Raw genomic sequence first — 26,264 nt, forward strand, 5'->3', positions numbered from 1 at the left:
CTGAATTAGCCACTTGGCTGCCTCTGAGGAAGCCAGATCTCATGTCCCTAGGAGTGGTTTTTCAACCAAGTGTGAAAATGGAGGTGTGACTTAATGCAGGTGGGGCCCAAATGAGAGCACTAAAGACGCAGGTGAGGAATCTACGGGAACCCATAGGATTTGTGTCATTCATTGCAGGTAGGTGGCAACTTGTTGGGTCCAAAGCAGATTTTAAAGATTGAGCCAAGAGGATATATTGATGGACTGATAATGGAGTATGAGGGAGAGGGAGAAATTAAAGGTTTGGTGGATGATGGTGTTTACTTAGATGGGGAAAGCTTGAGGGGAAGTTACTTTGCTAGGAAAATTAATTTTTTGCCCATGTTAAATTGGTGAAGTCTATTAAGTGGTCTAACTCTGGATCTGAGGGGTAAGGTTCTATCTGGAGATCAGAATTTGAGTTACTGCCACATGCATGGTATCTAAAGTCAGAATACTGGTTTTGGACACCTAAGAAAAGAGGTTGGGTGAAAAGAGACAGGAGTAGGGCACCTGGGTGGCTTAGTCGGTTGAGTATCAGACTCTTGATTTTGGCTCAGGTCATGATCCCAGGGTCATGGGATCGAGTCCCATGTCAGTCTCTACACTGAGCATGAAGCCTGCTTAAGATTCTCTCTCTCTCTCTCTCTCTCTCTCTCTCTCTCTCTCCCTCCCTCTCTCACTGCCTCTGCTCCTCTCTCTCACCCTCTCAAAAAAAGAAAACAGAAAGGCAGAAACTTTGGCAAGATACACACCATTGGTGGCCTGTTTAATAGATGGTGGGGGCAAAAGCCTCCTTATCTGGGTGGGTGGAGGAGAGAATGGAGGGTTGGAAATGGTGATGGAGAATATGCTTCTTTGGGGAGCTTCGCTGTAAAGGGGAGAAAAGAAATGGGGTGGTGGCTCAAGAGAGCCAAAGGAAGATGCTTTCAAGGTGTTTGCAGGTAGGAATGACCCAGCAGAGAAGAAATGGATAAGGCAAGAGAGACAGGGGACAACTGCACGTGGGTTTAGTCTCAGAACGGAGAGGGATGGGTCCAGATCACAGGTTGAAGGCTTGGACTTAGAGAAGAGAGAGGGTCCCCCCAGAGTAGGAGGGGATGTGGGGTGTGGCCGCACTACACTGTAGGTAGTAGAGGAAGAGGAAGACGAAGTCACTCCGTTCTGACTGTGTTGTCTAGAACTGAAGTTTGAAGGGAAGTCATCGAAGAGGGTGTTGGAGACGGGAGAGAAGATGAAGGTGGGAAGTAGGTTATCCGAGCGAAGAAAGGGGAGTGTTTCAGGGACACGTAACAGGAGAGCTTGGCGGCGCCGAGGGCCCACTTGAAGTGCGGTCCTACCCATGGTGTGAGTCGGGTTAGCCTGGCGGTGGGTGCTCTGCAGTGTTGAGCTGTGTGGGTGCGGGTGCCGGTGAGGTGCCGTGAGTGTGAAGAAGAGGAGGGAGCAGAGCGTGGCTTCGAGCCAGGCAATGAAATCTGAGCTGAGTCAGAAGGAGGAGAGGTGAGAGAAGAGGTGGCTGGTGGGGAAAAGGTGAAGAGGTAGGGTCAGTGAGGCTGGAAGCAGTGACTGTTATTCCATAAAGGCAGTAATAATATAAAGTTAACCACTGGACGAAAACACCCAAATCAAACAGCTAAAAGAAAAACAGAAGAAAAAATAATAGACAACGTAAGGACTATATATAACAGACACGGAATACATGTAAATATAACACGAAACAGTATGATGGGTAGAGGCCAAACATAGTTCCCATTCTGCGTTGCTGTGTAAGAACTGAGGAATGTCTACGTCTCTCCAGCACACACTGTTGAGTGAATAAGGAGGGTGGAGAAATGTATTGTATGCTGTCTTTATAGAAAAAAGGGGAACTATGCCATACTTACGTTTAAATTTTTAAGAAGATGGGAATGATCAAATCGAACATAACAGGCCACTAAATGGGAAGGGAGGGCGTAGAGTGGAGGACAGAGGAATAGAAATTAGACTTTGAATTGATCTTGTTTTGTAGATTAGACTTGGAACTATGTCAATAGTTTACATAATTAAACTGAAATTCTTTTTTTAATTCTGTAAGGAAATGCGAGTTGACATTTTCTCATTTCTGAGATCTGTAGAAAGGACGTATTTGCATATAGAATTTCCAGGTGTAACTCAGCTTTGCTCACATGTCACAAAAGGCTTTACAGGAATATTCTCACAGTGAGATATCATATTTTCATTATTCAGGGCCACACGTTGTACTTTGACTCTCATGTCCCCCGAGTTAACCCACAAAGGGCGGCAGGACGCTGGAGAGCTGCCCGAAGTATGGAAGCTTTACGAGTTTGCGTGTCATCCTTGGGCAGGGGCCGTGCTAGTCCCCTCAGTAGTGTTCCAATTCTAGTATATGCTGCCACTGAAGCAAGTGCAAGAAACTCTTAAGAAATGGAAAACTAAAACAGGGAGGTTAATGTAAATGCGTATCCAGTTAGTGGCAAGCCACACAGAGAGGAACTATATAGCAAGTTTAATTTTTTTTAATGTTTATTTTTGAGAGAGAGAGAGAGAGAAAGAGAGAGAGAACGGGCGGGGGAAGGATAGAGACAGAGGGAGACATAGAATCCAAAGCAGGCGCCAGGCTCCGAGCCCGACACGGGGCTCGAACTCACGAACTGTGAGATCGTGACCTGAGCTGAAGGTGGACACTTAACCTGAACTACAAACAAAACCTTAAACTCCCTTTTGTTATTCTGATACTGTTGTGTGATATGGGTTTCACACCTGAATAACTGGGATAATCTAATGTCATAATTCAGGTTACAAATGAGAACTGGGATTCTCAATGTTGAGGAAACAATACATAAGATAGTAAAGAAAAAGCTTTTAAGTCTTCAATTTGGATAGAAAGTATGAACATGTGTTATCTTTTTAAAAAAAAATTTTTTTAACGTTTTATTTATTTTTGAGACAGAGAGAGACAGAGCATGAACAGGGGAGGGTCAGCGAGAGGGAGACACAGAATCTGAAACAGGCTCCAGGCTCTGAGCTGTCAGCACAGAGCCCGACGCGGGGCTCGAACTCACGGACCGCGAGATCATGACCTGAGCCAAAGTCGGCCACCCAACCGACTGAGCCACCCAGGCGCCCCTGAACATGTGTTATCTTAAAAAGAAAACGGGTCCTAGCTTTGTATCCCAAAGGCCTAGAAACGACAACCAACACAGCAGCAATGGGCATTCTAGAGCCTAGATTTTGGTCGTGCGATACCATTCACCACCAAAAGGAATGCAGGATTTTGTTTTTTTCTTAGAAATAGCTGACTCCAGGTCTGGAGCAGAAGATATACAAGATAAGGCTGGAACATCCTATCATACTAGATAACAAGGAAGTTACCAAATGCTACCTAACCTACCGAAGGATTGTATCAGAAGGGCTCAGCAGCCACTTGAAGGGTGGCCCGTTGGATAAAAATAACAATTTGAGCATCATGAAGTCGAATAAACACAATGAATTCAAACACATAAAATATGTTTAATTCAGTGATCATGATACTTAATGATGCTAAAAAAACAATCCACTGGTCACTTTTAGAGGATGCTGGTAAACCAACTCGTTACTTTGAAAACTGGCCAAAACTCGTTACTTTGAAAACTGGGCATTGTATCCTCTTTTTCCGGTATGAACTGTAATTCCTAGTAACCAAATGGCAGACGAGTAAAAGCTTCTCTTTCCAACAATATTTCGGGTATTGTATGAAGAAGGAATGGCAAAACTAGAATATCATTTTGCAACCCTTGATGAATTAATGAATCTACGTATTATGCTTCGATGGCTACAACATACAGAGACACCCAAATACGATGCGTCTCTTGATGAAAGCACACAATGCTGAGGTTTTCTTATCGCTGTTTCTGAATCCAATCATACCTCTGGATCTATTCCTATTTTTAATAGGAAATACAAAGGATAAAGAAACCTATGAAATGACACCAGAGACATAATAGCAAAATCCAGACTGGGAAACAGAGATGGAGGGAATCTACAGGCTCCGAGATTACAAGAATATGCCAACCATTTACCCCACATAGACCCCATTTGGATTCCCATTCAAACAAAAAAACTACTGAAGAAAAAAAGCAATTAGAAATTTGAGAATTTAAGTATTTCATAATATTAAGGAGTTGATGTTATTTTTTGGTATGCTAATAGTATTATGTTTTAGAAGTTCCTATCCTTTAAAGACACATATAAATATTTATGGATGCAATGATACATCACCTTACTGTAAGGGGGAGGAGCCAGTGTTATAAATTAAGCAAAATTAGCTAGGAGTTTATAATTGCTGAGGCTATGTGATAGGTACATGGGGTTTTGTGGTCCTTTTTTCATATGTTCATATATATATATATATATGGCAGCAAAAGACTCTGTTTTTATAAGTTTATTTATTTATTTATTGAGAGAGAGAGAGAGAGCACACCTGCGGGAGGGGCAGAGGGAGGGAAAGAATCCCAAGCAGGCTTCCCACTGTCAGTGCAGAGCCTGATATGCGGCTTGAATTCACAAACCGTGACATGACCTGAGCCAAAACCAAGAGTCGGACATTTAACCGACTGAGCCACCCAGGCGCCCCAGGCTTTGTCACCTTATTCTTTTGCACATATTTGAAATTTTCCATGACAAAAAAAATCTTCCAAAGCCAAGTCACCACGATTTAGGCTCTCACTGGAAATGTATGATGATGGGGAGGGAAGGAAGTATCTGGGGTAACTTTCAGGTTTCTTGCTCGAGGAATGGAATGGGTGGTGGTGTTTTACCAGATCTAGGAAAAGTAGGGGAGGTGGGCTTGTGAACAAGAAGAGTTCTATTTTGATCATGTTGACTTGGGGTGCCTGTGGTATATCTGGGTGGGACTGCACAGAAGGTTGGTGGAAATACTCAAGAGAGATGTGGGCAGGGAACGAAAATGTGAGTCACTGGATGACATCATAGGGAGAAACTGTAGAGAAGGGTGCACCAAGGGATTTGAGGAGTGGTCAACTAGACTTACAGTATCTTAGAAACTGGAGGGCCCCAGAGAGGTCTAGAACAGCTTATACATATAATTTATTTTGAGAGAGAGAGAGAAAGAGCACGCATGAGTGGGGAGGGGCAGAGGGAGAGAGAATCCCAAGCAGGCTCTGCGCTGCAGCACAGAGCTGGATGCAGCGCTCAATCTGGCAAATCACAAGATCAGGACCTGAACTGAAATCAAGTCATATGCTTAACTGAGCCACCCAGGCACCCCTAGGACAGTTTTTTTTTTTTTTTTTAAGTTGACTATTTTAATTTATTGTCAAGTTGGCTAACATTCAGTGTGTACAGTGTGCTCTTGGTTTTGGGGGTAGATTCCCATGATTCATCACTTACATACAACACCCAGTGCTCATCCTAAGTGCCCTCTTCAATGCCCATCACCCATTTTCCCCTCTCCTCCACCCTCCCATCAACCCTCAATTTGTTCTCTGTATTTAAGAGTCTCTATGGTTTGCCTCCCTCCCTCTCTGTTTCTATTTTTTTCCCCTTCCCTTCTCCCATGGTCTTCTGTTAAGTTTCTCAAGTTGAACAGCTTTTAAAAGAAGGGAATAGAGTCTTACCTCACGCTGTATACAAAAACGAACTCAAAATGTTTCAAGACTTCAATAGAAGAGCTAAAATTATTTAAAACTCTTAGAAGACACAGGTTTAAATAGTCTTTATGACCCTGGACTGGGCAACAGATTTAGATAGCACATCAAAGCACAAGCAATAAAAATTTAAACTGGACTTCACCAAAACTAAAAACTGTTTTGTCAAATAACACTATCATGTAAGTGAAGAAAACCCACAGAATGGGAGAAAACACTTGTAAATTGTGACTCTGGTAAGAATCTAATATCCAGAGTATATAAAGGGGCTCCTGGCTGGCTCAATTCGTACAGCGTGTGCCTCTCGATCATGGGATCACGAGTTCAAGCCCCATGCTGGGCGTAAAAAGTTTACTTAAAAAAAAGGCGGGGGTGGGGGGCATGGGCACCTGGGTGGCTCCGTTGGTTAAGTGTCTGACTCTTGATCTTGGCTCAGGTCACGATTTCACGGCTACAGTTCATGAGATCGAGCCCCATGTTGGGCTCTGCACTGACAGCACAGAACCTGCTTGGGATTCTCCCTCCCTCTCTGCCTCTCCCCAGCTCATGTGCACATGCTCTCTCAACATAAATACACATTTAGGAAAAAAAAGAAAAAGGCAGAGGATTTGAACACTTAAAAAAAGTTAACAAATGTCCAATAAACATGGGGAAATGCCCAACATCTTACGATTAGGAAGATAAAAATCAAGAGGTGCCTGGGTGGCTCAGTTAAGCATCTGACTCTTGGGTTTCAGCTCAGGTTATGATCTCACAGTTTTGGGAGTTTGAGCCCCACATTGGGCTCTGCTCTGGCAGCACAGAGTCCGCTTGGGATTTTCTCTCCCTCCCCTACTTGCACCATATCTCTATCTTTCATGGAGTAAACTTTTTTTTTAAAAAAAAGGAAAATGCAAATCAATGCCACACCAAAATATCACTTCATACCCACCCTGATGCCTATAATTAAAAAAAGATGGAGAAATATGTGATGAGGATGTGGAGAAATTGGAACCCTCCTACATTGCCGGTGGGAATGTAAAACGGTAAAGCTGCTATGCGAAAGTGGTCTGGCCATTCCTCAAAAAATTAGAGATTCAACCCAGCATTTCTACTCCAAGGTATAAGCCTGAAAGAACTGAAAACCTATGTCCACACAAAAATCTGTACACAATACAGTAGTATTCATAATAGCCCTAATGTGGAAACAACCCAAATGTTTCTCAACTGATCAACGAATGTATGAAATATGGGACAGGTTTTCCCCGCTACCCAAAAGTAGAGCATTCCAGTGAAACCTTCCCTAAGCCAAATGGTATAAAGTGAAGCAATTACCATTAATTATCAGGGAAACATTTTTGAGCTTTCCCAGACCCAAAAAATGTCAGGCTCTTCTGAGACCTTAGGATACTCTCGGTAATGGAAAACACAGGATAAATGGAGATAAAGCAGAGATACGCACACAGTTTAAAGCTTAGTGCAGTGGTTTGATGCAGAGTGTAATTCCTGGGGAAGGGGCCTTGCAGGGCCACCCCGGCTGCTCCGGGTGAGTGCTGCCTGGAGATGTGCTCATGACAAAACCAACAGCGAACACTGTATTTCCACGTTGTGCCTTTCTTTTTAGGTCTTTTGTAAAAGCAAAGTGGCATACTGTGAACTTTTAAAAAGTGGTAGATCCGTAAAGTAAGGTTATCTGACAAGTGGAACGAAGAGCACTCTGTAGCTCAGATGAACCTTAACTACCCCATGCTAGGGCGCCGGTCACAGGATGACACATTCTAGGATTCCCTGTAGGAGAAAGGTCCAGAAGGGGGGAATGGGGAGTGACTGTGAAGCACGGGGTTTCTTTTTCGAGTGATGAATATTCTGGAATTAGTGCTGATTGTTGCACTGCCTTGTGAATATCCTAAAAACCACTGAATTGTGTGCTTTAAAGTGGTGAGTTTTTAATGTGGATTCTATCTCCACTTTGGACTTGTGCTCAGCAGATGCTGCAGTGAAGCCAGGCCAGGGGGTGCTTGGAGACCGTGGGACCCCAGCACAGCAGCGGCTGTCCACTCACTCACTCACTGCACCTGCCCTCTTCCATCATCTACCCCTCCCCTATTTAAGTCCAGGAACTGGCTGAATCCTAAACAGATTGTGGCTTCATCTTTCTTGCCATGATTGGTTTGGGAGTAGGCAGGCCATCCAGTTCTGCCCAAAGAAACTCAGGTTGCCGAGGGGCTTCTGGGAAATAATTCATGATTTTCAGGACAAACAGGTCTTCTGCCTCTGGATACTGGAGTGTCAAGTTGAGGCCCAGAGCAGCTGCCTTGGGAGGTGAGGTGGTTGGACAATGTACTGAGGGCAACAGGGCAGAAAAATTGGAAATAACCAGCTGGGTCCTTAGAACCACCCTACCTCAGGACTTCTCATAGGGAGACAGATCTTCCTCCAGTTGGAAGTCATTTTCTTTTACTTAAAAGTCCAAAGCAACTATCCTAATACAGGGTATGGTGACTGTTCCCCACGGATGGGATAAAAGCTTGGGGATGGGGCCAGAGGGAGATGTGGCCATCTTATTATCGCACTATGATCAAACTTAGTTCAGGTCAAGGCTGGCACTGAGCATGATATTGTGGCGGTCTAAAATATCCTTACCATGTTTCCAAGCCCAGTGTCTTGGTTTCTAAGCCCAAGTACTCTCACGGTCCATAGCTAGGCGAGTCGAGTCAGCCAAGTGTATCCCGTGACGGAAAAATAAAGCTCAAGCTCGCTCTACTCATCCTAATTTCTAGGTAGCAAAAATAGAGGGTTACTACTGGGTTTAACTTCAGCCAGTCACTCCACATCTGTTTTAACTAGAAGATGGGGGCTAAGACCTATACAAGATTAGCACAAAGACTGTTAAGTAAGAGTATCTGGCTGAGCTCCTAGCATGGTCTATAGCTCAACACATTTTATTGAATATGAAATCCTACAAATATTGATTAGAGGAACCCCAATTGTGGCTTTCTCAAATTCTGCAACTTCTACTCAAAGACCAAGCTGTTGTACCCCTAATAGTAGTCACGTTCCACCCTGGAAGACAACACCTCCCGAATAAGAATTAGGAATCTATAACCTAGAACTATTTCAGCAATAAAGAAAGCAAGTGGCTGCAAATTGCCCAGGTGGACAAATTTTACTTTATCCAAAAGATGCCTCCAAGAAGAAGTCAGAAGTTATTTTTAAATAAAGCTGGGGGGTTGAATCCAGATTTTTGCTACTCACTCTATGTACACAGAACCCTGAACAAGTTTCTTCACCCCAGCTCATTTCCTCACTCATAAAAAGAGTTAACACTTGCATTACACAAGCATCCCGAGACCGACGACTGGAGGTAATACACAAAAATTTACCAAGGAAGAGCTTAATAGGATAGCTCTACTCTTTTGACTAAGGGGATACACAAAGCAATCAAAGATATTTTTTTACAGTCTCCAATTTACTTTATTTCCCCCAAACGATAGAGGTGACCTGTGAAAGTGAATTCAAACTGCAAGCAACAATTTATCTTCTTGCTAGGTCACCAAGAGGAAAGGGGTTCTCTGCAGGGTCGCTAAGCTGAAGCAATCCGAAAAGTCCTCATTAACATCTGTTTTTGGAGCTAGAGCAGTTCACCAGCAAGGACACGAATTTAAGAAGTCCCAGAAGACTTGCAGGTCTGTTTACGAACAGAATGTCATGATCGGTCTTACACACCCAATGGCCAGCTGTGTATAGACACAGAAGCACTTTTCCCCGACACAAGGACTAGAGCCGGACCCATTCACTTTCTCATTCTAGAGACTTTAAATGTGAATGAAGTGGAAAGGCTCTTCTGCTGTCAGCTACCAGGCCACAACCTCCGCTCTATCCAAAACTCTGCCTTTAAAAATACGCTTCAGAAGCAAGTACAGAAATCACTCCTCTGCTCCCAGCCACTCACCCCCAGTCCACTGCAGGGAGTTTTCCTAACTCCACCTAACACTGTGCTCTCCACCTACAGACGGACTCAAAACCAGAAATGGCCATCCCTGAAACCTCCACACCTCACACCAGAATGCATCCTGTCCCGAGAGACCTGGAGAAACCAGGCTCCCCCACTCCTGGGAAAAGATTAGAGGCAGCATTCCAAGCCAAACTGTATCCAGCTTTATTAAAGATACTTTTCATAAACAATCATGGTATTTCAGGCAGGACATGGGCAGACAATCGTTAACAGTATACAACAACTTTCAAACTCCCTTCTTCAATGGACTACCAAAATCAGAAAGCCACTATAAAACCCAATGAAATCTTCATTTGATGCTCTGAACAGGGAAAGTTTAGAGTGAGGGTTGACATTTCACATTTAGCATGTTGTTTAACAACTTTTCACAAGCCGACCCTGACTTTCAGGAAATGAAATGAAAATGGCAGAATTATCAATCTGAAGCTCCACAAGCTAAAAAAGGAACTCTTTTGAGGGATGCCATCTCCATGGTGACACTGTAAAGTCCAGATTGCCTGACATACTGGGAACCATTTCTTGGGGTCAGGTTCCAACAGGTCTCTGGGTTTAAGGGAGTCAAGTCTATGTTGAAGGCAGAGGGAGAAAAGGACATAAAAAATGAATTTTAGATTTTCCACCCTACAAGGCATTTGTGCCAAGGTGGCTAATGTGTGTCAACATCAAGGAATTGCTCCTCCTGGGAACCAAGAGGAAGTTTCTCAGAACTAGAAGGGAATGGTGTTTTTCCCCTTGAATCAATCTAGCTTCGGAGATATTCTATTAGTGACATATGCCCTTCCCCCAAAACAACAATGAAGTGTTCTGTGTGCTAACAACATAGCTTAAAAAAAAAGTAAAACAAAATTCTGCATTTTTATAAAACTTGATAAAAAATAGTATTTCAAACTGTACAGTCACCAGAAGTACACAGTTATCAAAAATGCACACACTTCACTTGGCGTCTCCGGCACCTTCAGCTTTCTGTGCCTGGAAGAAAAAGATTAATAAACATTACCACCTGTAGATTGCAAAACTAGTTGCATTCACATTCCATCCCTAGCATCACTTTGCTCCCAGGCCCAAGTTTGGGGTCTAGATCCTTGGTTACCTTGGTAGGTAACTTTCCTTCTGGACCTTACTGTAAAATTGGGAAAGGGGGCACATTAGAAGACTGGAGTTTATTCCCAGCTTGAAAACTCTACGGTGTAGCAGGAGCTTAGGACAAGGATCTCACACTACAGTGCCCTTTATTGGACCGCAAAGGTTTTAAGAATCCAGAATTTAAGTTAAGAGAAAAACCATAAGCGAACTCTCTGGACTGAAAAGCATACTTCAAGTGAGAGACACAGAAGAAAGGCCATAAAAGCTTTTGGGATCACTAACGGATTCAGAGCGGACTTAACAAAAAGTGAAACGGCAGGCATACCTGGTCTGTTTTGGCATCTCCATTCTCTGCTGGGTTATTCCCATCCTTGCCAGCATCAGCTTTCCCCTTTTTCCCTTTGGGTACCTTCTCTCCCTTCTAAAAAGGGGAGGGAGAAAAAAAAAAAAAAAAGCAGTTTCTTCTAACTTCATATTAGCAGGGTATTGTCTGTAAAGTTCTGTTAAGAAGTAGGATTATTTATCAAAACATAACACACACACACACACAAAACCTATAAACCCCTCCGCACTGGTAAGGCCAAATTATCTATCATTTACTGTGGTCTTTAAGTATATGTGTCTTTATGTGGATGTAAAAATAACTAAGTAAATAAAAATACTTGGGTTTCGGGGCGCCTGGGTGGCTCAGTCCGTTAAGCGTCCGACTTCGGCTCAGGTCACGATCTCGTGGTCCATGAGTTCGAGCCCCGCATCAGGCTCTGGGCTGATGGCTCAGAGCCTGGAGCCTGTTTCCGATTCTGTGTCTCCCTCTCTCTCTGCCCCTCCCCCGTTCATGCTCTGTCTCTGTCTCAAAAATAAATAAACGTTAAAAAAAAAATTTTTTTTTTAAAAATACTTGGGTTTCAAATGTACAATTTCCTCTAAATGGAGGACATTCTCCCTGACTCTTGTTGTTCACCTATTTTTATTCTGATAAGAGTTCTTGATTAGAAAACATTACAAACGTCAGGAATAAGGCAAGCTAGCCAAACAATTTAGAAGACCCATTAATGGGGTGTCACCATGATGCTGAATTAAGACACTGAAGGACAGACCTCACTTGGTGAAAATGATCAATTCCAACGTTTTTTATTAAAAAAAAAAAAAAATATTTTGAGAGCGGACGAGATCACGAGAAGGGGAGAGTGGGGAGAGAGAGACAGACAGACAGAATCCCAAGCAGGCTCCACACTGTCAGCGCAGAGCCTGACGCGGGGCTCCATCTCGTGACTGTGAGATCGTGACCTGAGCCGAAATCAAGAGTCAGGCACTGAACCGACTGAGCCACCGAGACCGCCCCCCGACATAATTTTAATGCCCCGTCCAAATTAACTTTCTCACAGCTCAGGTTTGTGCCAAAGGGGACGCCGTTCTACAGCAGTACTCCTGTTGGCAACATGGGAAACTGCACAGCGTTCTGCAACACCTAGAAGCCATCTGGTGTCTCCGCTCCACTCACCTTTGCAGGGGCCTTTTTAGGTTTGGGCTCTGGCTTTGGAGGAGCAGGTTTCTTTTATTTCAGAAAAAGAAGACGACACTATTAGTATGGTGGACCAAAGAGACAACCCATCCCCAAACCACGGTACCACTGGCACAGAAGTTTCTCTTATTTCGTTAAGTTTTTCAGGCTGGCTTTCAGTTGGAATATCCGGTCTTCAGCAACCCACTTAACTAACACACGCAAGTGTCCCACTCTCGCTACAGCCATCAGCATTTCAGAACCAGCAAATGTATCAAATGGGTGAGCGTCCACAATAGAGCGGATCATTCACAACCAGCCACTGACCCAAACCCATGGGACACAAAAGGAGATTGTTCTTAGTGCTTTTTTAGTTGCAGGGATAAACACGATAATTTAACAGCAGACACTTACAGCAGATAACCTTGCAGATCTTCTCTGTGGCTATTAAGATAACGAAAATAAAAAAAGTTAGAAATAGGGCACTTGAACCACTCAAGAAAAATTATTAAGATTAAAAAATCCGTTTGTTCTAGACGACAGAAGACGAGGGAGCTTAGGGTAATTCAGCACTAGGGGTATGGTTAAGCAAAGGAGCCCAAAGGCTTTGTTAAGACTCCAGGAAAGAGACGAAAAAAGACTTACCTCATCCTTCACCTTGGCTTTATCTCCTTTAGCATCCCCTTCAGCCTATAAAAAACAAACAAGACCTAAGAAAGTTGTAGCTTCTGAGGCCATTCTTAAGGACTCTCTAAGCTTAATTATCCCAAAGGAAAGAACTGAAGGGAAAGCCTTGCGCACAACTTCTCTAGGACACGCAAATCTTCCGGTTTTAGCATCCCCAGCTCCCGTGACGCTGCCCGAAGTGCTCGGAGAGCGGACTGCTCTTCTGTGTAAGCGTCGCGCCCGAAGTGGCCCAGAGAGCGCAGGGACAGCGGGTACCCGGGCCCCAGCCTGCCCAGAGTCTCCGTCGAGCCGCCCCGGGCGGCGCGCGCTAAACCGGAGCGAGAAGCGCGGAGCAGCGCGGCCCGCGCCGCCGCGCCAGGGAGCAGCAACAGCTGCCGATGGTGCAAACAAACCCCTCCGGAGGCGGGGCCCGGGCGCCGTTACCATAGCAGCCGTCGAGGGCGGGAGACCGGAGGCGCGCGCAGCCGGGGGAACTCGTGGGCGGCAGCGGCGCGCACCGGCGCGAGTCTCGTGCGCCGGGGCCGTGGGCGGAGGCGGGGCCACACTGCGAAGCCCCGCCCCAAGGGACATGGGCCCCGCCCCCTCACGGCGGCGGTTTTTTGGCGGCAGCGCGCTCCCCCGCCCGCCAAACCCGAGCGCCGCCTTCCCGCCCTTTCGGGTTTGAATTGCCCGCCCGCGGGGAGGGGAGGGGGCATGGCGATGGGGGAGGGGGCGCGGGGCGGGCACGTCGAGCCCGAGGGGAGTGGGATAAACAGCCGCCAACATGGCTCCTCCCGCCGCGGCCGCCGCTCCTCCAATATGGCCTCTGGCGCCCGCGGGCAGCCGAGCCGCGCAGGGTTAGCCCGGGGCAGCCTGACACCGTCTCGAGCTCCTGTGTAGGGCGCCTGAGCCTGTCCCGGACCGGTGCCGATCCTCGCGCCCCAAAGCCGGGGAAGCGGCAGCGGCGGCAGCAGCGGTGGTGGCGGCGGCAGTGGCGGCCCAGCGCCTGAGGGCCCTCGCGCCACGTACCTTTCTCTTGGGCATGGTGGCGACGGCGGCGGGACGTAGGCGCTGGACGCGGGGATGCAGCGGCGCGCGGGCTTTGGCCGGTCCGGGGGTCGTTCTCGCCTCCTCTTCTTCACACTGCTCGGGCTCCGGGGGGTTTATAAAGTTTTTATAGCGCTGGGAGCCCCGGACCGGTTAGAACCGGATTTCACCTCCCGCCGCCGCTCATTGGCCCAGCTGGGGTCACGTGGGCGGGGTTTAAACTCACCTCCTCTGGAGGGAGTGAGGAGGGGGGTACGGGGGGGGGGAGGGCGCGCGAGACGGCGGCGCGCCTAGGGGGTGGGGGCGCAGTGGGGGAGGCGCGCGTCGAAGGCAATAAACGAGGAGGGGGGGGGAGTGTGTGCGAGTCGGCGGGCTCTGCGTTTCGGCTCCCGCCAAGAGCTGGCTCTTGCAAACTACCAAGTTCCTTCCACCTTATGCAACCAAGCTACCCACTTCTCCAAGCCATGCGACACTTAGGGCGCATCTCGGCCGCTTTCCTTCCTGTTCCCGCTGGGGGCCCCAGAAGAAGGGTTTTAGAGGCCTGGCCGCACCACCCTTCTCCGCCGGAGGCGGGAGGAAGCGCGCGGCTTGGAGGCACAGGCTGCAATTCCCAGGGCCAAGGCTGACGCTGAAGTGGGGAAAGAGCGGGGAAGCCAGCTTGGCGCAGCCGGACGTGCATCCTTCCAAGCTGCCACTCCAAGGAATCCCTTCGTGCTCCTCACCTGGAAGGCGGTCCACTCGAGGTGGGGTGGGGGTCCGAGGGGGAGACTTGACACGCCGAGGTCCCTTTCGGGCGCAGTGGGGCAGGTAGGAGCTGTCCTTTCAGCACCCGTTTCTCAGCTGCCTCCCCAAATGCCAAGGAAGCCCCCCCACCCCAAAGCCTGTCGGGTGGCTCCCTTAGGTCCCTGTGTTCGCGGACCTCAAGACCCCGCCACAGAATGACGGAAAGCAGCCGCCTAGGCCTACCAGCACTCCCCTCCCCCTATGCTCCACCCGCTCCGGAGACATCAAGCTCAGCTGCCCCCACCCGACGCGGCCACCAAGCCTGGGCGCTGCAAACGCAGCTGGCGAAATCCCTCCTTCCACACTGGCAGGCTGGCTTCCTCTCACTTGCGCGAGGACAAGGAGGGTGGAGGAGAGAGTCCGGGGATTAGGAAACAAGTAGAGGAACAGGTGTTGCGATGGCAAAGGGCTCTTCCACTGGCCCCCCCACCCCACGCGCCCCCAAAGCTGAGGATTCTGGAGGTCGCCAAGCGCACCTGCGAGAGGGCAGGCCATTGCAGCCGCAAAACAAGGTGTTCCCTCTGCTGTACTATTTGTAAACAAGTTATACATCTAAGAATGTTTAAAATTCTATTTGAAACCCAGGAGAACACAAGAACACAATAAATATCCTCAAGTGGGGGATTGGCTCACAGGTGAGACATTTAAATAGGTCCCACTTAGTTTCTTGAGGCAAAGGATGAGCCGGTTTGTACAAATCCTACCGGTAGAAAACAATCACAATGAGTTCATATCCACTGTTTGCAGCCCCTGCTCCTTGGCAGTGGTGATCCCTCCACCCCTACCCATCCCACTCTGTGTCTCTTTCTCAGAATACAGGACCTAAGGCCAAAGAGATGCCAGCTCCGTTAATCATCTGTACCCCATTCATATTGGGGCAAGTCGGACACAGAACGGAGACAGGACTCAATAGCCATGCTCACTGGGCAGATTCCGTTTGTTGCCTCCAGCCCCTCATTCCCGCCTTAATTGTAGGGCTCTGCATTATAGCCGCATAATTCATGCCTCCCTAATTAAGGCTGTCAACAGCCCCATTGTAAAGCTGGAAAATGTACAGCACCTGCTCTCTGGGAACCCTGTGCCAGGGATTGGTTGTGGGGAATGCCAGGTGTGTGTGGGGGGCTTGCCAAAGGGTGCATTGATTGGCTTCTCAATCGCAGTGTCTGGCATTTGTTTGATTCTGGGAGCAGGGATGATGGCCAAGGGGTCTCTTGTGCCAGGTATACTGGCACAGGAAGGAAAAGAGGAGACTGGAATACAGGGCAGTGGGGGGGTTAAAGACTATGCTCTGAGCACTGCTTGCAAGACCCCACCTCTCCCCTAGAGGGAGGTGCTGGGGAAACAGTTCGCAGAAAGTGAAATGGGAAGGCTAAACGGAGTGGTGTTTGGTCGGTGTTAAAGGCTGGTGCTTGCTGCTCCAGGCACCTGAAGCAGAGTTGCTCAGGCAGACAGCTCTTCAAAGGCACTAATCCTCTCAGCAGCTCCGAAGCAAGGCCTGGCAGGGAGAGGACACAGCCCTTGACTTGGCCTTCTCCCTGCTGGGCAGCCCTGGCCCTAACAAGCTGAGACTCTGCCACGCGGAGAATAAATCGTCTCGGGGGGACTTCAGGGGCCAGGTCCAAAACAAGAGGAGCCTCAAAGGCTGAGGCGGTGGGAAGCAGAGTCTGAGATGGTGAGGACAGGCGTCAGTCAGTTGGGAGAAGTGCTTGTTCCTTTGCTCCGGGTCCTGTGAGGTGTTCCGGGGAAGGAGGCCTGTGGTGGATTAGATTCACCAGGGCCTAGAGGCCCTCCTGTTACCCTGTGGCCACGAAGGGGGCTGGTCGCACAGGGGCGTGGAGCCTGGCCCCGTGCCCTGCAAGAGGAGGAGAAAAGCTTGTGTGGGCTGAGTCGACAATAGGTAATTGGATTGTAATCACCCGCCTGGCTTCTGCGCGCCATTGGGGGCGCTGAGCCTTTCAGTGAGCAATCAGCACTGTGTGGTGGGAGGGGGTAGAGATTCAATAGCAAATCCCAGGTGGAGAGCCCAGGGGGAGGAGCAGCAGATGGGCAAATTTTCTTTCTGTCTCTCCCTCCCCTCCCTTGCCCAAATAACGCTGGCTGCCTATTAGCTATTTACCAGCAGATCCAAGGTGGGGCCAAATCTTTTGTGAAAGTCGGGTGGAAGGCTAAGATGGATGGGTAAAGGGCCAGGGTTTTGGGGAGACCTCCTCCCTGAAATTCTGTTATGTTGAAGGATGTGCTGGTGGAAAAGTGAAATGCATCTAGAACACAGGTAGAGGTGGCAGAGGCGGAAGGAGCGGGCAGCAAAGAACCGGGGCTCCCTGCTCTCCAAAGCTACAGGTGACCAGAGCTGGGTTTAGTGTACTTGTGGGAGACCATCCCCTCAGTCCTCCCCAGGGGCCACTGTCCCGGGCGGCCCAAAAGGCGTATCTCTGGCCAGCAGACCTGGCCTCTGGGGCTCCCTTGCAAAGTAAAGGAAACACACTTCATCCTTAGGAAGGAGGTGCCTTTCACCAAGAAAAGAAAGGGGAGTGGGGCCCTGGAGGCAGAGGGCAGGGCAAAGTGGCACGAGGCCAGCCCCACTCAGGCTGATGCAGTGCCCAGACGTGCCAGCCAGTCAGCCCGCTTGAGTTCCAAGGCCTGCAGGAAGCCTTGGACCCGCTCTTCCCGTCTGGCTGAGAGTTTGTGCAAGCGTGTCCGTCGGAGCTGGGCGTCCCCACTGGCCTGGAGCCCCTCTTGCAGCAGCTGCTCTGTCACTGCGGCCTGGTCCCTCTCCAGCTGCTGCCTCTTCTGCTCCTCTGCATACATGTCTCGGGCCTTCTGCTAGAGGAAAAGCAGGGATTGGGAGATCATTTTTTAGGTGTGAGTGAACTGGGATGGAGGAGGTAGGGGGTGGGGCACCAGGCGGGCCAAGCTAAGCGGAACAATGGGGAGTTTGTACCGGATTTGGAAAAGCTTGGGAGTAGGTGTGCAGAGGTGGTGCCCATGATGTATAAGCACGGCCGTGGGGGTTCTGGGTCCATCTTGGTTTGTTTTGGGTGGGAGCCTCTGTATTTCCTGAAATTCTTCTCAGGTTCACGCTTGGAAGGGAACCAGGCAAATATGAGTCTGACTTCTGGTTCCCCCACAAACTAGCTTTGTGGCTTTGGGCAAATCCTCTCCTAACCTCATTTCTTCATCTATAAAGTGGGGGATGTGCCTACCTTGAAGAGTTTTAAGGATTAGCGATAATATATGCAAAACCCTCTCTAGCATATTAGCAGGCTCTCAAACAGAAACAGCAATTTCACAAGTTATTGTCTATTCTCTGCTGCTGGGAGGGCTCTATTCCTGCCTCGGGCAGGTCCGCTGGGTCATTTCCTTTGGCTTCCCAGGTCACTCTAAAGGTGCCGTCCTCCCAGCTCCCTAAGCTGTTTTTCAGAGTTTGGCTCCAAACTTGCCTCCTGTATAGAGACTGGCCTGACTCTTACAGCAAATGATCCTCCTATGAACACTGTGAGAAACGGGTTCCGCTCTCTTAAGCCACTTGCTGTTTTCTGCCTAGTAGAATAGGTTTTAGTGTCCATAGTCCATTTTTTGTTAGAAACTCAGCACTTGAAGGCTCGGCAGAGCACCCTGGACTCCTGGAACCAGCTCTCACACAGGCGATCGTGCTCCCTGGCAGCACTTCTCATATGTTTATGTATCTTCAGACAAACTCCTAAAAGGCAGAGACTGTGTGGCTTTTCCTCTCCGGCACTTGGGTGCCCTGTACTTGTGAAATACTTAATCGGCCGGCCAGATGATCCCAGGACGGCAGGGGAGATGCTCCCGGAGAGGGGAAAATCTCTTTGGAGCAGAACCAAGGCCTTGCTGTGCCTCACTGATGGGCTCTGCTCCTGCTGTCCTAACCGGCCGCAGAGCCTTTGCACCAGAGCTCCTTCTGCCAGACCTATTCCATGTGTGAGAAACTAGACTTTGCTGCCGACCTGGCATTTCATACCCTGATGACCCTTACCACAGTCTACCTTGTATTACCGTATTTGTGTACCTGTCTGTGTCCTGCTCAGCCTGTAAACCTGGATTGCTCTGTCTTCCCCCTTTAAAGAATATCTTACGTGTGCACAAGCACTTGACCCTCACACGGGAGCTACTTTTTATCTGCTGGAGACGGACCTGGAAGTTCAGAGTGGGGAAGTGATTTGCTAGAGTCTCTCAGCAATAAAGATTTACTGCATGAATAAAGATGACAAGTGGAAATTCTGGAAAATCCCTCCCTAGGGTCCTGCATGAACCCAGGCATCCAAGGGTACTCTTCTGTTAGGGTGATGAACTCACATGTGGAGCTACAAAGACTAAAATGGGTTTGAGAGGTCGCTGTGAATGCCTCCCGTCTTGCTGGAACGGCTTCTTCCTGGCCTTGGTCAGGAGGAAACCCGGGTCCTGCATACAGGACCTTACTAGTGTGTGACGTACAAGATACGGTCTCAGCAATCCACGTGCTTGTGGGCCGATGAGGACACAGATCTACATACAAAGTCCCATAATACTAGGCAGAATGTGTAAGGGTCATCAGAGAAGCAAGAAAAAGGGCGACGTAGCTCAAAGAGAGACACTGTGGCTGATGGAGGTCAAGGAACAGTGACGCCTCATGGACAGACAGAATCCGAGCTGGACATGAACCGACGCGGAGGATCTGGATAAAGGTGGGGTGCATGGGGCCGGGGCGCGGGGGCCGGGGGGCGGGGAGGGTCGGGCATCGGTCAGTGAGAATAGTGGCAAAGACACACGGAATGGATTGAAGAGCTTGACCAGGCCGGAGTGAGTCCTCTGCACAATGGGCAATCTGAGGAAGGATGAGGAAATGAACGCCTGACCCGCAGCTGGCATCGATGGTTAGCTGCTCTTCCATTATCACTGCTTGCAGCCAGAGCTAAATAGGTAAGTTCCGGCAGGCCAGAAAGGAGGGGAGCACCCGGCCACAGAGGGACGAAAACATGCTGTGAGCAAAGTCACCGTGTGAGGCACAGGCTTCTTCTGAATGGCAAGCTCCAGACTGAGCGCCGGGAAGGAAGAGACTGCAGTCAAGGGAGAGCCTGGCCCCTAACTGCCAGGAATCAGTGATTCACTGTTAAGATGACACAGCCAGGGGAGATCCTTAAGACATTCTGTCCCACCTCCCCACTGTACAGACAAGGACACTGAGGCCAAAGTGGGGAGGGACTTGGCCTAGGTTACACACAGGGATAAAGTTCCCTCTGTTGGTTTCTCCATTACGAGAGCTTCTTGAGAGGTCTATGGGAAACGTGTGTTGTGCCTCTGGATAAGCTGCACTTTCTAGGGGTGGAGTGGAGAACCAGCGGCCTGCATATGGATGCCTGTCTGTCCAGCCTCCAAATGCTCTGGATCTACCTGCACAATTCAGAGGTGTTCTAAGTCTTCTCAGGTACTCAGTGTCAGAAAATCCGGGCTCAAGAAGTCCTAATAGTCAATTTCTCTCTCCCTGACCATACCGCCCACTGTCCCTGTATAACGGCCAGTCAGGGCATTAATAATTTCCTTAGAGACTTTTTGTACAGACCTTATGCGGTCTTGGTGCAAGAGCTCCATGGAGCTTGCTTTGAGAAATGGGGTTCTAACCTATTCATCTAAATCTCTCCTGGGCATTAAGCCTCTCTGCTCTTGTTTTCTCCTCAGCAGAGTGAGGGAACAAGATGTAATAGCCCCCCAGCACATAAATCCTTCAGTCCTCCACTACATTGCCTGGGCCTGGGCTGCAGGCATTTGGTTTCAAAACATTCATTAGCCAATGACAAGTCCTCCCGTAAGTTCTCACTTGCCGCAGTCGACATGCCCAGGTCAGTAGCACGGGGCATGCATTACTGAGGGCTGCCTGAGACAGCTACCCCTGCCAGAAATACAATGTACTGAAGCATCCCCGGGGGCTCCCTGCCTAGGGAACTGTACCAGGGACAGGATGAGCAGGGTGCCCTGAGTCTATGGCTTTTCTGGAGACAGGAGAACTCTGATGAAGAGCTCGGAGACACACGTGGGGAATGATGTTGGCCACCGTTCTCTGAAAAGGAACTCCTTTCCAGCTCTGCTCTCAGTACTTTAGGTGTATTAGCTTACTGAACCCTATCACAAACCAGTGAGGCAGGTATTATTATTAACATTACTCCTCTCGTTTTACAGAGGAGGAAAATGATACTCTGAAGGGTGACAGTCAGTCACAGAACTAGTAGGCAGCGCCATGATTCAAAGACAGGAATGTCTGAGACGACAGTTCAAGCTTTTAACTTTTCCTAAGAAGAAGATAGTGACTACCTGAATAAATAAAATAAAATAAAATAAAATAAAATAAAATAGAAATAAAATAGTTGACTGATTCAGCCTTGTGTTTAATCTCTGACAAATGCACCAAAGGAAGTTCAGTGGAGGGGATGCCTGGGTGGCTCAGTCGGTTAAGCATCCAACAAGATCAGGTCATGATCTTGTGGTTCGTGGGTTCGAGCCCCATATCGGGCTCTGTGCTGACAGCTCAGAGCCTGGAGCCTGCTTTGGATTCTGTGCTTCCTTCTCCCTCTGCCCCTCCCCCCTTTCAAAAATGAATAAACTTAAAACAAAAAAAAAAGGAAGTTTAGTGGGAACATGTATCTTCGGCAACACCATTCTTACAGACTAGGTGAAACAAACACTTCAGTGACCCGTTATGGACCTTCCAACCATGCAGCTTGTAACTGAGGATCAGAGGCTCTGCACTGCCAGCCCCCCTCCCCTGCTGATGTTTTCCCTGTCCTACTGCATCTGAGTCAAGATTTGCTCCTTCTGCCAGCCCCCATTCTCTAGGGCCGATGGGTGATCACCTGGAGACTGCCAAGGTCCCCTCAGATACCAAGGTCTGGCCCCAAACAGCTTGTAGCTGAGTCCCTGCGTCCCTTAACACGCACCAGGTACGCTCATCCCAGTGAGCTGCTCTAGGTCTAGATGCCACTTTCCTGCCCTCTGCCCTGGCTTCCTGCAGGAAGAAAGACACACTGTGCTGGGCTTAGAGCTACGGCGGCTCAGATTTTAACAGTGGGAATTTGGGAGATGGGACGGGAGCACAGACATGGAGGCGGAAAACTGAACAAGGAACCGGGAAGAAGAATCCAGTTTGGTCATACAATACAGGGTACACAGAAGGGAGACACTGGAAAGATCAGCAACCTGGTCCGAGGCCAGACTGGCGAGGATGTTGTTAGTTTGGAATCTACCCTCAGCTTCTGCTGAGGTGCTAAGATTTCTAGGAACAGAGCTCTGAGGACTCCTGGGTAGAGAAAGCCTGGCCAGGATCCCCAAAGGGGCTGCTAAAGAGTCAGGACAGTCAGTACTTCTGCTAGAACTTTGGTTTCCTCACTTTAAAAACTGCACCAGTAACATTAGTATCTTACCTTCTTGCACTACATAGAATCTATGTCAAGGATGCCTGACGTGGTAAGAACTCAATAAATGTTTGCGGTTATGATTCACAGGTATATGACAGAACTCTTAATAGTCGTCCTCGAACATGTCCCCCCTCACCCCAGAAAACAGCAGAACTGTCCCCCCCCAGCTGCCCAGGCCAAAGCCTAGATGTCTTGGTTCCTGGTAACATTAATATTTGTACTCATTTGCTTTATCCTCCAGGATACATAAGAGTTTCAGACTTACATCATCAACATGATCACTAACAAAAACCTCTTAAATAATGTTTAAATTTCCTTTTGGTTTGTACTATCCTTAGAATACATCCCCCTAAAGATGTACGGTAGAGAACTATGTTTGGGTTACGTAACTTGAATTATTTTCTCTATGGGTTATATTATTGACTTAGAGTTACTTTCATTTGTTTCTGTTTTCACATTTCTTTTTCCCCATCTCGGTCCACTCAGCCCTCCCCCTCCCTACATCACTCCCCCGCCACCCCCACCCCCCGCCTCGAAGCACATTCTCTCACCTGGACTACTGTAGGAGCTTGGTCCTTGACTCCTGCCTCCCTGAAAATCTTGAGTGATTTTTGCAAAATGTAAATCAGATCCTGTCAATCCTTTGATCGAAATTCTTCAGTTGTGGTGCCATTGCCCACAAGGCTCTATATAACCAGAGGTCTGACTCCCTCCCAGCCTGCCCCACACCCTTCTCTCTCACGCAGGCTGGCCTGTCTGTTCTTCCACGACCCAAACTTGATAACCTCCGTATCCTTGCACTGCTGTTCCTTTTGTAGAGAATAATTCCTTACCCCCAGATTTTCACACATTTGGCTACTTCTCGTCTTTTATATCATGGCATAAAAACCACCTCTCAGAAAGGACTTCCTTGGCTGCTCCATTCAGGATCTCTTGCTTTCTTTATTACTAGCACACCACTCTACTTTCTTTGTGGCTTTATCACAATCTGAAATAATCTTACATATTTGTTTACTAGGTTATTATCTTCCTCAAGTAAGATTATAAGCTCCACGAAGGCAGGGACTCTCTAGTACCTGACTTATACTAGGCACTAGGGAAGAATGCAATGAATGAAATTGAGTCCTCTGACAGCCATGTGGGAAAGCATCTCAGAAACCTGAAATTATATAAAAGGCTTCTGAACAGCCAAACCAGAGATAAGAATATCCATACACAAAAGCTCATGCACCAAGCATTCTCTGGGCTTCAGAGACCGTTTACTCTTACTTCATAGACATATTTCTAACAAGCTTGACTGACTGGTTTCCTTGCCTATACCTGATTTAAATCAGTAACTAGGAAGAGAAGGTGGGATGCTGCCAAAATTAGCCTCTTGACTGGTAAAAAAAAAAAAAAAAAAGGAGATGGAAGATGTACAAAAGCATACAAGAAATCCCAAAGCCAAGTATTTGGGGAGCATCTAGCTTGGGCAAACAGTCCCCCCTTCAAGGGCATCGCTGTCCAAGGAAGTGCTTCAAGACGGCAGTTGCCATTATCATTATTAGCATCACTAGAATGTGATTATTCTAATCATCATCATCATTAGCAAGGGCCTGGTATATAGGTGTCAAGGATTATGTACAAGACACATTTCAGAAAGTTTCCCATCAAAAAAGGATAGAACAACAAAAAGGAAAGACACAAGTTTTGGTTCTTAAAGGAGCTTTGGTCATGTAGAAAATTCTGATACTCCTTCCCCACCGAGGGTGGATAATTGAGACTGTTGTTTTTCCTTTTACTTCAACAGAACTTCCTCTTTCAATTCCTCATATTCTGAGAACACTGACGAAGCATATGACCAAAGCTTCATGATTTGATGGACTTATTCCAGGAATTCTGGACTTGGGATTCACGGACAGGTTCTAGGGGTTATGTGAACTAAGTGTTTCAGTGATAGGTAGGATCCTACGCAAAATGCCACATGGTGGGTGTGATCTATGCAACTTTTCTAGGGAGATGGTCTACGGTTTTCATCAGATTCTCCAAGAGGATTAAGAAGCCTTGACTTAACATCATTGTTTCCTCCTGGCCATTATCTCTCTAGACTCCAGCACCAGCACCAGCTAAGGGTTCCAAAATCTGTGGCCTGGAGACAGTTACTCTGCCCCTCTCTTTCCATACTTGGAAAATGAAGACACCAAACCTGTGGGATTGCTGGAAGGGTTCAATGAGAAAACTTCCGCGAAAACAACGAAGTGCCTCAGGAGACCCTCAAAGTTAGCTGCCATCATCACACACACGCCCATTATGATTATTAAGAACTCTCATCAGATGCCGGCGACTCTGCCTCCGAATAAAACCTGTTTCAAGATCTGGTGATCAAAGCCGAACTTCAACTCTTGGCAGAACACAATTTTGTGTAATAGAAAGACAGTGCTATCTTGTCCTTAATCCCTTCTGGAAGAGGCTTGAATCTCGCATACTCCCACTTCTACAATCTTTGATTAGCTTAACACCGTCAGGGAATAACGGACAAGCTCCCTGAGAAGCCTTTCCTGGGTTTCTGTGGCAAAGACGCTAAAGATGTGTAAGTTGAATCCCAGTTCCGTCTCTTATTGGTTATGTGTCCTTAACAAAATAATTTCGATGGATTCACTTGCACGAGTGGGGCTGATAATACCTACATCACTGGGATCTTGGGGGCATGCAACGAGATGGTACCTATAAAATGTTCACAGTGCCTGACCACAGTAAATAGGTTGTAGCTACTATCGTCACTAACACGCTTAGTAGCAAGTGCCTTGTGTAAGTTGTAGGTGGTCAACCAATGCTAACCTTTTCTTCTCTCACATCCAGTCAGACCAGCCCTGAGCTCTTACCTGGAGCATGCTATGGTTCATCTGGTACTGCAGGAGGGCCTCACAGAGGTTCCAAAATGTGTATTCCGGCCACAGAACGGGTTGGAACACCAAGCAGGAGTGGGAGGTCTGGTAAGCGGGGGAAGGAAGACAGTATAGTTTAGTAGCAGGTTGCTGGAACACCCTCTGGGTCAGGCTTCCAAAGGAGCGGGCTGAGCATGACCCAGGAGCCCGGAGATGAGCTGACACAGGCACCTTGAGCTGCCGCTGCCTCCGCTGCCAGCCCCAATTTACCTCACTCGTGGGGAGGGGTCATCTGAGGCACCTGCCCGCAGCGAGGCAGAACTAAAGCAAGACTAGATCAACATTCCCACCAGGATTTTTCTAAGAGCCAATTTTAGGACGATGAAATAACATCTGGATTATGTTATTGGCTCTTGGCCCTTAGAGGTCATCTGGGAGACATGTTGTCTGATAAAAGTCAGCAACGAACAAATGGTGGCTGCTGTTGTTATTTTTAAGTAGCAGAGCAGGGCACAGTGGTTAAGATCATGGGCTCTGGGGCCAGACTGCCTGGCTTTGGATCCTAGCTCCACCATTTACCATCCATTTGACCTGAGGCAAGTTACTTAACCTCTCTGGGCCTCAGTCTCCTTGACTGTAAGACTGGGTAATAAGAATACCTGGTTTTTACAGTACTGTGAAACTTAAACGAGATCATGTACGTAAAACAGACTACAGAGCTGGGTGAACTTTAATAATAATCACTGATAGACGAATCCCTTTTGGAACATCTTGACAGCCACTGCTTGATCCCCTCAGTAGTGAGGAATTCAGTGCCTCAAGAGGGACAATTTGAGTTGTCAGACAGCTTGTTATGCAAAACCAATGTCACCTTCCTTGGAACTTCTACCAAGGTCTCCGGTCTTTTCTCTGGAACAAGTTTGTTTCTTCTTCAAAGCGACATTCTTTCAAATATTTGAAGGCTAGATTACAGCTGCCTGTTGTTTGTCCTCAAGGTTGTAATGACTTGTTCAGTTTGCCTTTGCCAACTATAAATTTGAAGACAGCAGGGATTATTTCTGACATGGCCATTGCCATATTCCCAGCACAAAGGAGGAACTCTATTTTTTTCCGAGGGAATAACTGTCACCATGCCTCCCTTTTTCAGACCACTATCCTTCACTCATTCCTTATATATGACATGAGTTCCAGATTCCTTGCCATCCAGGTTGACAGGCTCTGTTAAGTCCTCCAGTTTACCAATGCAGTCTTTTAAAA

At 47.9% G+C, this 26,264-nt stretch overlaps 2 protein-coding genes and 1 non-coding gene across 6 annotated transcripts in view; all 3 read right to left on the bottom strand.

The window, feature by feature from the left end:
• Window positions 1–2,318: 2,318 nt before the first annotated feature.
• Window positions 2,319–2,420, bottom strand: LOC125913800 (U6 spliceosomal RNA). Its single transcript, XR_007455097.1, has one exon. It is a non-coding gene; the product is annotated as a U6 spliceosomal RNA (small nuclear RNA).
• A 7,365-nt stretch (window positions 2,421–9,785) lies between these two features.
• Window positions 9,786–14,148, bottom strand: HMGN2 (high mobility group nucleosomal binding domain 2). Of its 2 annotated transcripts, none has more exons than XM_049617712.1 (6): window positions 13,937–14,148; window positions 12,887–12,931; window positions 12,656–12,685; window positions 12,242–12,292; window positions 11,066–11,161; window positions 9,786–10,626 (listed from the first exon to the last, which is right to left on the bottom strand). In XM_049617712.1, exons 1-6 carry the CDS (start codon window positions 13,949–13,951, stop codon window positions 10,591–10,593), a joined length of 273 nt encoding a protein of 90 aa, XP_049473669.1. In that variant the 5' UTR covers window positions 13,952–14,148; the 3' UTR covers window positions 9,786–10,590. The 2 variants fall into 2 exon arrangements, with proteins under 2 accessions (XP_049473669.1, XP_049473668.1); XM_049617711.1 differs by lacking the exon at window positions 13,937–14,148 and adding an exon at window positions 13,043–13,915.
• Window positions 14,149–15,294: 1,146 nt separating this feature from the next.
• DHDDS (dehydrodolichyl diphosphate synthase subunit) overlaps window positions 15,295–26,264 on the bottom strand; it is a 28,116-nt gene continuing 17,146 nt past the window's right edge. For 2 of the 3 annotated variants that reach the window (XM_049617717.1, XM_049617716.1), the window contains exons 8-9: window positions 25,005–25,112; window positions 15,295–17,560 (exon numbers count right to left, since the gene is read on the bottom strand). In XM_049617717.1, the coding sequence (XP_049473674.1) occupies window positions 17,321–17,560; window positions 25,005–25,112 (348 nt within the window). In that variant the 3' untranslated portion in view covers window positions 15,295–17,320. The remainder of the gene's footprint in view (window positions 17,561–25,004; window positions 25,113–26,264) is intronic. The other variant, XM_049617718.1, reaches the window with a different exon arrangement.

This window comes from Panthera uncia, assembly GCF_023721935.1.
Source record: "Panthera uncia isolate 11264 chromosome C1 unlocalized genomic scaffold, Puncia_PCG_1.0 HiC_scaffold_4, whole genome shotgun sequence".
NCBI classification, from domain to species: Eukaryota; Metazoa; Chordata; class Mammalia; order Carnivora; family Felidae; genus Panthera; species Panthera uncia.